The sequence below is a fragment of the Accipiter gentilis genome, chromosome 5 (assembly GCF_929443795.1).
Source record: "Accipiter gentilis chromosome 5, bAccGen1.1, whole genome shotgun sequence".
NCBI classification, from domain to species: Eukaryota; Metazoa; Chordata; class Aves; order Accipitriformes; family Accipitridae; genus Astur; species Astur gentilis.
This window is the reverse complement of record NC_064884.1, coordinates 18,114,256-18,125,082: the sequence shown is the minus strand read 5'-3', so window position 1 is coordinate 18,125,082 and position 10,827 is coordinate 18,114,256. Positions and strand designations below refer to the sequence as shown.

Sequence of the window (10,827 nt, the reverse complement as noted above, 5' to 3'; positions counted from 1 at the left end):
AGAGCTCTGATGTTTGTACCTGTTTGACTGTATCAATAGGGTCTCTAACCTTATAGGTAGTTCTTCTGAAGATAGATCACAAGGGTTTGTAGGCGTCTCTACTTCTTGGTGGAAACGGGAAGATTGGAAGAGTATATCTGATCCCACGCTACCTACGTTTCCTGCTATAAATGCTTTCATTTGCCTGAGACTGGTACTGGGAGTGACTCCAAACTCTTCTTCCTTTTAGTCAGGTTCTCATGCGTTTCTTGACATCAATAATTAGCTCTGCGTTCCAGGGTGAATGTGCTCTAGTCCATTTTCAGACAAGGCCTGGCAAGAAAAACAATACATTTCACAGATCTTTCTCTCTGATAAGCTCTTCACAAGTGATGAATTGAGGACCAGGGTTATTATGGGGTTAGTTTTCACAGACATTTGGTTTCCTAACTCATGGCAGTCCTTTTGAAAATCAAAGTAGGTACCTGAATGCCACAGCAGTCTGACCGTAGGAACTGTGCGTGAGATGATGACAATTGTCACAACCCTTGAACTTAGGCAGGAAAATCACTAAGGACAGAGCTTGAGACAAGGTGGCGAGGACTATTGTAACAGATGTCTGTATATGAGAAAATAAGGTTAGTTTTGTATCATTACAATTTCTAGAGATACTAAATAGATCTTGTCTAAGGGAATTCTGTATTAAAAAGCAGCTACGAATCGTATCATAGATTATGAGGCCAGCCTAGTTACTTAGAAGGCATGAAAGGGAAGAGGCATGTATCCTGAATACTAGCACAAGAGAAGAGAGAGCAGGCCTAGGACACGGAACTACTAATTGAAAGAGGAATTGAAATAGAAGAGCAGACCTTCATGTGCCATGCTTTCTCCATCTGTTTTCACCCTCTAACTATTTAAATCACACTTCTTCTATACACTCAGCAATTACTACATCAGCATCAGTTCCTTTTTTTCCTTATAACATGAATTAGTCTTTTTCCATAGACTAAAGGACAGTAAAATAAACCATTGTAGATCAGGACTATATTTATAATCTTCAATTACCGTAAGACTTGTATGATATAATCTACTATAAAGATCCTCTTAGGTTTGTGTTTGACTTGCCCCATCTTACATTAAGCAGTTTTCCCTCCCCTGGAACGCTGCCTACGTGCTTACTACAGTCAGGTTTTCAGGAATGTTTATTAACCATACACCGATAAAAGCATCCATGTAGACATGGAGCTCCTTCTTCCATGGTTTAAAAGAAAACAGGAAAAAGCAAACCACACGCACATACACTGAAAAAATAACATCCATGAGGACTGCAGTGGCCCAACAAGCTTTCAGCCACAGGTGTTACTTTTTCTTACAATCCAGTAAACGCTGCATATGGAGGTACATGGCTCAGCTGCTGGAGGGAGCCTTGTTGCAATGTGGAGCCTTTGCAGTGCTCCCATCTGGCTTCAGCAGTTGCTGGATTAGAGCCTGAAAGAGGATAGTGTGTTTTGTGAGCTCTGCAGAAGTAGCTTCAATATGAGAATGAGACTTAGTCCTGGCTGATGTGAAAAATGAATGTGGCAGGGAGCTGCCATCTGTGTCTGTGAGTTGTTTTTGTTGTATGGGATGGTGATATAAATGAAGTCTGAATCCGATGCATGAAGAATAATTTGAATGTGGTTACTTCATCACCTTTTGAAGGTATTTTAGGAACTGCTTTACCTCTTAAAATGGTGGGTTGGTGATCTGCAAGCCAAGCAAACAAAAAACACCCTTCAAAAATCTCTGACTGAAAACAAGGTTCTTCTTTTGTTATTACTTGTGATACTTCTTGAAATAGAGCTTCTCATTTGGCTTCAAAATAAGTTTGTTGGGTTTTTTTTTTTCCTGGATTAGAACATAAGACTTCCTGCTTTGCATTTAGAACCAAAACTGTGGGTTTCCACACTTTGTTTCTGGTTCTTGTAGATTGCTTAATTTTTTTCTTTCAGTTTCGTTGAAGGGAGAATAAAACTGTGTGTGAAAGCTGAGGAAAATGCCACTTGTCATACTTCATTGGACTTCCATTGTAAGTGTAATGTGGTATAGTGAAACTCTTCACCTTCCCTGCATAGACTCTGCCTTTTTTTAAAATGGCAACACGTTACCCTTTCTTTCTCCATCCCACTAAAAGATGACTGAGAAGGAGGGAGGACAGGAATTGAAGGCAAATGCTGATGAAACTGATGGATTTTTGCTTCCAGCAGTTGAAAGAGAGGGAAATTACATTAATATTTTTTTAAAATTTGCCTTCAGTATGTCTTTCACCAAAATCTTGAATATTAATAAACCAGAGTGATCAAGGGAGAGGAGAAGGAACTGGGGATCAACTAGTTTAATTAAATTTAAAAAAAAGACAAAAAATCCAAAACTAGACACCCCAATCTACCCATGTCCTCAAACCCAGATGTTAAAAGGACATTGAGAACTTTCTTCTTAGAGTATTGCCATTAGCCCCTTTCTCTTCATCAAATATACTAGAACAACCTGTTGCAGACTGATAGAGTATCCATTATACAAATCAATGTATAATCAGTCTTTTCATGTACCTATGTCCACACCATAAGGAAAGCCTGAAAATCCTTTCTTAAGCACAAAAGTATATAAAAAGAAAAACAAGAAACTATCTCTTTTGTCCTTTTTTGCTTCTGTTATCTGCGTATGTAGGTGTCCTGCTTTGAAGGCTTAAGTTGCTGTGTGTCTCCCTCATATGTGATGGTGAAAGTACAGTAACAAAATCAACATGCATGTGTGAGACATTTTTGAATAATAGGGAGAGTTGTTTGTATCAGATTTTTAGCACTCCTATGCAGTTTTCTGATTAATAAAAGGAAATATTTCATCTTTCTGGTATGTGACTGGTACAGTAAGGTTAGTTTTTTTTTAAACTTAATATTTTTACTTAAAGGAAGGCCTTTTGTCCCAAGTTACATCTCCAATTTCCTCTTTCTCCTCTTCCCCCAACCCCACCTCCTTCTTCTTAAAGCTATTTTGACCTAAACTTCCTAATCTAAAAAGAAAGCTTGTGCGTCTGCTTTGTAGGCATCATAGAGTGGAACTTGGATACATAAACATAAATGCCTAGTGGCATTTTAGATGTGCTACAACATACCATGTGGTCCGTAGTTACCCCTCTAGAACAGCATAAACTTCCTCTCATCTCCTCAATACCATCATGCTGCATGTAGATGTTTAGTTACTTTATGGGTATTGAGTGTCATTATAGTCTCCCTATTTAAGCATTTGAAGAGCTGCCAGTGTTATTATCTCTAAGTACATCCATTAATAAGAGTTGCATGTTAGAATGACTTTAAAGAGCAGTATAATTTAGTGATAAAATTGTCTATAGACAAAAACAAAGGTGCATTGGAAAAGCTGATTAGTTTGGTCAGCCACACTAGATGAAACTTGAGGCACGTTTCTGTTATTGGCTATACTGTCAAATGGCTATATACTTTATGTTGTGAAACCTAGGCATTGGGATCTCCTGGCTAAATTGGTACAGTACTCTTGTTCTTTAGCATTGTGATGGAAAAATAGCAGAAGCTATTGAAAATATTCCCTCAATTGAACAGATTAATAAAGTTCTTATGGGGTATTGTCATATTTCATTTATTACCTGGATGATACTGCTGCTGCAAAAAATATTTTGCCTTTCTTAACTTATCTTTTTTCCCCTGTTAGGATTAAAGGCTTAAGGTGGTTGGTTTGTTTGCTATGTTTTCCTCTGTTCCCAACTTACTCAACCTATACCTTTATTTCAGCCTTCAAGTTGAATCTCCCAATAGGTAGCTGGTAGCATTTCGTGGCCTTTTGTGTTTGGTGTTCTGAGATCACAGATGTTTAAAAGCAGTATTTAGTGTTATGGTTAATACATTATCTCATGGCCAACGGTGTCTTATGGCATCTGGAGAAGTCTTTGTGTAGAGCGTCAAGTGTTTGGTATCTCAGCAACAAAACAGTCTATGCAGTTGACATTCCTGTATTGGCAAGCAGCAGCTCCTTTGCCTGTTAAGATTTTTAAGGACCATGCATTAAAACCAGCACGTGGCATTCTAACAATATTTTAAAATGTGGATCAAAAAAGTTAATGTTGTACCTAATTTGCATGCTCTAGCAGTCTGATTTTTATCCCCGCCCCTCCCCCCCCCCCCCCCCAGCTTTGTAAATCCATGTTTGCTGGACGTGGGTGGCGATGTTGGGCAGGACAATTCTGAGGTGTTGGGGGTGGGAGGGGACACTGCTTGTAACTGTGCCGGTACATAGAATTGTCCTTTCAGGTTTCGTCTTGGCAGGTCCCGTGGGACCTCTGAGTTTGCTGTCCATCACCTCTGTTCCTGTCCCCCTTCTACTCACAGTTGTAGCTTGGGTTTTTTTGGTTTACCAGAATAGTAGAAGTGGGTCTAGCCCTTAGCACTGAGGCCTGAAAAAAAGCAGCACACCACCAACCCCCAATTCTTAGTGGTAGTGTGCTGATCAGAAGCCGCTGCTGACTCACAGTGTTAAATGCAGCAGGTGATTTCTTCCATGGTTTTGGGGACAGACTTTTCTGAACAAGCAATATGCTGAAAAACAACCACAAAGCATCAGGATGCTCTTGGGAATCTGATATGCCTCTACCCAAGTTCACTTGGAGATAAAATAAAAAAATAACACCACCACCACCCAAATTCTCTTATCTGTATGCCTTTATTACCTTTCTGTCAGCTCTGGTGGCTGAATTAGCTGATCCCAGTCCTGAGCCCAACTGTTCTGTCTTCCTTTGGGATAACTGTTACTTGGTACCTTCCAGAGATGGCCAGGATAGAGACAAAAAATTAGTGCCTGCCTATCGGCAGAAACACTTCTTGACAAAATTAGCTTTGAAATTTGAGTGGTCTAATGAAGAAAAATCTGTGGTGATTAAACATTTTGTGCATTAGTTTTTGTTTAGTCTGACTGTTAATGGCAATGGCCCAAAGCCACATCCTGCACCATGATGAAATAAAGCCACACTGTCAGCTCCTCCCTTCAAAAATGGAGCACTGCAATACTAAGTAGTTGCAAGGAAGGTGCTAACACCACAGGCAGTTTTGGAAATGCAGAAATAAAATATGGACCTCAGGTTGAGCTTCAGTGCCAGCATTTTGATGTCCAGCTTTGTGCAGCAGCTCAGGACATTTTGTGCAGCAGGGCAACTTTTTTTCATCCCAGAAGCCTGGCTGGTTTGAGTCTATGTTGCATAGTTGGAGTGTGTGTGCAGAGGACATCCTATTTGCTCTGCACCACACAAGCTTCATGTGCTCTCTCAAAAGGCCTGCCTTAGGAAGGCTGAGTGGGCAGGAAGGTAAATGGCAGGAAGGCCATGTGGGTAATGCGATGCCTGGGCAATGGGCACCTCGGGCACCTTTCTGCAGCTGACATCTTCTGAGTAGGAGGGTAGAATTGGTGTGTGAGTGGAGTGGGAAGGTCAGTGGTGTTTGCTAAAGTAGAACTTTCCACTTCCTCAAAAACGTACGGGCAAGAAGAGCACTGGGCACTGGAGCAGAAAAAGGGTTTCACCAGCCACCTAAGTGTGACGATAGCTGGTGCATGTCCTGAGCTGGTAGGTGGGCTTTACATGTGTGACCTTAGCTGCTGACGATGCTCTCTGGGGAAGGATACCTATGCATTAGCGCTAATTCAGGCACCAGTATGATCCTCCAGTTTCTGGCATTTCAGTAGTTTTTGTTTGCAGGTAGGAGGGGAAAGAGATGAGCCCAAACCAGCTAGTTTAGGAAGTGCCACTGTTTGGACCGATGGATGCTGCTGGGGTGTCTTTAAAGGGAAGAGAGCACATCCAGCTTGCAGTGGAGCTGAGAGGCTGAGTACGTGGTGCAGAGGCAGAGATGGGTAAAACAGAAGACCAGAACTGATATAATGGAACCTCCAGGAGGACTTAAAACCCTTCGAGGAGGGGCTGAGAGTCGGAGGGGAAGCAAGCTTTGTGTTCCTGAGAACTTGTACTTAAATGCTTGTTTTTTTCTTTCAGTAGTAGATTTTTCATGAGAAACTTAGACCACTGCTAGTCCAGGTTTAAAGATCCAGTCCTTGTCTAATTACATAGCTGAGTGTTAATTCCTTGTGTGTTTAAAGAGGCACAGCCACCTGATCTGGCCAGAGGTAGAGGTATGACATGCTGGCGATTCCTACACTCATAAGAGAATGGGGAAAAGCTACAGCTAAGTGCACGGTGAAACAACCCTGTGTCAGGATTTATACCAGAATTATTCTATTTAAAAATTGTATCCTGAAACAAATACATGAGAACTGACAGCTGAGGGGCAGGAAAGGACCAGAAAGAGGGGATAAATGTCTGGGAGTTACAGAGACTGGAGGTAACAAGAGGAGGCTGGGTGAGGAGAAGGGCGAGTGCCTAGATCCATTATTGTGCACTTTTCCTGTCTTATGATTAATATGTTGGGCACTCCTGAAGTGATGAGAATGCACTGCTAGTATTATTTTCTTCATTATTAATTTATATGCACTTTTTTTCACTTCTAGCTCTCTTAAAGTCGGGGTAAAACACTGTGAGCAGGGAGTGAGGCAGCACCTTCAGTGGAAAAACTGTTGCGCTTGGGTGTGGGAGGTTTTTTGTTTTGTTTTTTTTTTTTTTAATTTGAACTAACTAGATATAATCTTAGAGCAGAATAGCTAATATAAAGGAAGCAGTGTTTGCAATTCATTGAGCTGTGTGCTGCACCCGCTATACTTAGCAATGGTCTTTACTCTGAGTTACACTTCAGCCATGTTTGGCAGCAGGGTGATAGCAGAAGCTTCAGTGAATTTTGGGTACTGCATCCATTTTGGCTAAGTTAGTAGTCATCTCTTTTGGCAGTAAAGGGAGGTGTTATGCATCTTTATAAAACCTAGTGCAACAGGGTCCTGATCCTGGGACTAACACTCGCCTATAAGGACTAAATTGCAAAAGATGTATAAGAAACATTATCCAGTCACACAATGTAATTGATGAGAATGCTGTCTCAATTAGATCTGCTACTCATGTTTTAGAAAAGCTACTGGTGCTTACGAACTGAAAACTGTTCTAATGGGGAAAATGTAGGAGGCCGAGGGAAGTAGATCAGTTTTGATGAAATCTGTTGAATGCTCCAAACTAGAAAAGGGATCAGGTAACATACTGTTCTTGGAAGCATTTTAGAACTACCAGTTTTATCTGGCTGTTCTGTTTCTTCCTTGACCTGTAGATAGGGGCACCTACAGTAAACAGCCTGTGAGCCCAGGCACTTGCAGTAAAGGGGAGTAAACTAAATATTTTCACCAGATATTCTGCAGTGGTTAAATAATTGTGAGAAAATAAAAATGCATAAGTTGGAAGCAAGTTTAAACTAATGGTTTGTTTAACAACCAGAACCATCGAACAAAAAACGGTACTGGAGCTTGGCCCGGAGGACCATGGTCTGTATTTTCAGAGCAGGACTGCTCTACTGCTCCATCTAGTGTTATTGGGCCCCCTTAAAGGTAAGGTGGGGGGGACCTAATGTAAGTAAACTCTGAATCTAACAGGAGCCTGATCTAGTGCCATTGAACCTCATGTTCATGACAGAACACCTCTGTTCTTACACTGTTGCCAGAAGGTCCTCTGCCAAAGTCCGCAGTAGTTGATTTGAAATCACTTCATATTAACTAAGTTTCATAAGCATGATACAAGTCTTTCTATAGAAAATTGGTCCCAGATTAGTGACTGAATTTTGTAGGAATACCTCAAGCAATAGGGAACTTCCCAGGGCTTTCCCACTGTTTAGTGCAAAGTAGGTAGGGAAAGGCGATATTCAAATGGAATTGTAATAAATTGATTTTGTGGTCACTTTTATTTCAGGCAATGAGACAGGCATCTTCTCTTTTGTTAGCAGCAGTTTTTAAAGTCAGTGCCAAAAACTGGTGCTGGTAAAGCAGGGACTGTGTGATGGGAGATCATCATGTAGGAAAAAACTGAGTTTCTGAATGTGTTTTAGCCTGGCTATAAAAATATATGAAGTTGTGTTATCTTGTGTGTTATCTGAGTTACTTTGTTTAAAGTGGTAAATTTTGCTCTACTCCTCATCATGCAAATTACTAAAATGTACAGCTGATGGCAGAGAGGCCTTTAAGTTACATGGCTGCTTCAGTCCTGCCTGGTGCCTGGATCTGTGAGTCCTAATCCAGAAATCCCACAGCCAGGCAGTGGAATTGCAGCGCTGCCGAGCACTAATACCTCCACGGGTGCAGCTTCAGAAAAGATCCCTGAGAGGGCTCTGTCCCTTGAGATGGGCACTGGGGATGCTCAGCTGATCCTGAGGTGGCTGCCTTGTCCTCTTTTCTTTCCAATGTCTGGATTTGTCCCTTCCCCAGCCTTTCTGTGTGAGCTCTCCTGTTGTGCTGCTGATGTGATACACTTAAGTCAAACACACTTTTTTTTTTTAAAGTCATCTCTTCCAAAATAAAAAGTGCGAATTGAAAGTACAATCAACATCTTTTTGACAATACAGCAGGACATTAAATTTGCAAATATAAAATTACAACTAAATATTTAGTCTTATTTAGAATTTTACAGAAAATTAATACAATGAAGTGCAAATAAAAAAAAAAGATAGACCTAACTTTTTTTTTTTTAGAAGCTTTCATCATATGTTTGCAAACACAACTGATTTTTGAAGGGCAAAATATTTACAGTTTGGCAGTCTGTGAGTTGTTGATAAAAGGTTCTTGAGTTGCAAGAACCCGCACTGGTTTCTCATCTCTCAAGTTCTGCTTCCAGGATTTCTCCCCATGTGTCAGCATCCATTGGATACATGCTTTTCTCTGGCAAGCTGTTTTGTGAAGGAATGTTGCTGTATTTCCCGCTCAGCCATTCTTGCTTCACTTTGCTTTTCCAGTAGTTTCTCAGTAATGTGATCTGATGGAAAAACAGACAGCTCAAATCTTGGAAATGAACTGATTTAAGTTCCATTCAATACAAGTAAGTTTTGCATTGGAAAGGTAATGCTAGAAAAAAGATTTGGAACATGTCTTTGGATATCTAGATGCTAAGCCCAGGAAGACGTACTGCTGCCAAGAAGCAGACCTTGGTCTGCTTCCATCTTTTCTGTTCTAAGTTGGGTGGAGAATCACTTCTTGCCTCAGTTCTTTGAGGGTCAAGATCAAAACCCTAAACCAGGAATTAATCTTCCTCCTTACTCCTTAAAAAAGGTGTGGTTCACTTTCTCTTCCTATTTAGGTTATTTATGACCTTTAACTCTTGTTTGGGCTCTTAATGCAGGCTGGCTAGATTCTTCTGTTCAGCCAACCTTTTAGTGCAAGAGAATGCTGACTTGGTCTGATTGTTGCTTCTGCTTCAAATCCCCTCTCCAAAATACAGATTATAAAATAGAGAATCAGTGCAGGGAGCTCTGGAAATTCCAGTGCAAGAGGGCTAAGATCTGTGTGTTTGAAGGGCAGCCACTACCTGCTCAAGGCTTTGCCTCATACTGGAACACCTCTACTGAAATGTGAGAGTCCAAACTGTTTGTTTGTTTGTTTTTGCTTCTCTTTTCAGTGCTGCACCACAGCCCTCCTCTCAAAACACACCAGCTAAAATGAGGCGGGGATCACCCTCCAGCTAGTCCAGAGTAGTAACTGTGAAACCACTCCTTTCCTGATCTCCCTCAGTTTGCAGGCTGGACTCGACAGTCATAGATCTTCCAGCACGTCCAGCTCCTAACTCCTCAGAGCAGCTGTAACTGGGAGTGTGTGTGGGCAGAGTTTGAAAACAGCTTCTCCAAACTCCTGCTTGTTTCCTCTTCTCCACCCCTTTTTTTTTTTTTTTTTTTCTCCTGGATACGCGTCGCTCAAGGTGTATTGAGGCAGAGTTACCCAGGATGAATTTCCGGGAAGTCCTTCCTCACCAGCAGAACTATTCCTATGAAATACAACCAGAGAGCACGTGCTGCCTAGCGGGAGTATGTCGTCTTCTCCCCTGGCCCTGTCTACTGGGATGTGGGCTTTCTTCTACGTTAGGGCTGTGCAGACTTCGACTTGATGAACATCAGGGCTGAGGCTATGTGGGGCAGCATGAGGAGTAAGCGGGGCATGCCGAGCCAGCCAGAGGTGGTCCTGGGTAGGAAACGGGGCAGCCTTGCTTTCATCTCTCTGTGCATTTAACCAGATGTCCAGCTTGTTGGGGCGCACTACTGAGCCACGCTGTGATTACAGCAGTTCTCCCATAAAGCTGGGACAGGCGAGAAGAGCGGATGGAATTTCTTTACATAGTTCTACTACCGATCCCAGAAGCCTCGACGCTGCCGACATTACGTCACCGACGTTAAATTTACCTTCCAGGAATATCCATTTCCCCGATCGCAGTCGATCTCCCGCTGGCAGACGGCCCTCACGCTCAAACAGTGGTGTCTCCATAAGCGGTCGTCGCTCTCGATGACGCGGTGCCAGCCCTTGCACGTCACGGCCGCGTGACACAAGCTCTCGACGTCCAGGTCGCTGAAAATCCGAGAGCTGACCTCCGGCGGGAGGAGAGCCACGAAATCGGCGGGGCCTTCTCCTCCTCCTCCTCCTCCTCCTCCTCCTCCTCCTCCTCCTCGCCCAGTCTCCCGGCCGGCAGGGAGGAGCGCGGCCCTCCCGGCGGCGGAGCGCTCCCCCGCCATCTCGGGGCGCGGAGGGCGCTCCTCGTCACCGCGGCCGCTGCGTCTCCGGGTGGCCGCGGCCAGCAGCACCCGGGGCCGGTTCTCCGCCGGCCGGCATGTCTCTGCCTTCTGGCCGCCGCGTCACGCCACGGCGCGGGGAGGGGGCTGTCGGTGGTTT

General features: G+C 42.9%; 1 protein-coding gene across 1 annotated transcript; it reads right to left on the bottom strand.

Moving 5' to 3' along the window:
• Positions 1-2,894: 2,894 nt before the first annotated feature.
• FBXO48 (F-box protein 48) lies at positions 2,895-10,677 on the bottom strand. Its single transcript, XM_049800168.1, has 2 exons — positions 10,344-10,677; positions 2,895-8,929 (listed from the first exon to the last, which is right to left on the bottom strand). The coding sequence occupies exons 1-2, from the start codon at positions 10,668-10,670 to the stop codon at positions 8,768-8,770; spliced, it is 489 nt and encodes a 162-aa protein (XP_049656125.1). The 5' UTR covers positions 10,671-10,677; the 3' UTR covers positions 2,895-8,767.
• Between the last annotated feature and the right edge of the window lie 150 nt (positions 10,678-10,827).

Bases quoted from the DNA above. Each gene is read 5' to 3' on its own strand.
- FBXO48 (XM_049800168.1), bottom strand. From the start codon at position 10,670: ATGGCGGGGGAGCGCTCCGCCGCCGGGAGGGCCGCGCTCCTCCCTGCC. The intron at 8,930-10,343 runs GTAAATTTAACG...TTTTTCCATCAG, and splicing joins GAAATGGATATTCCTGGAAG to ATCACATTACTGAGAAACTA.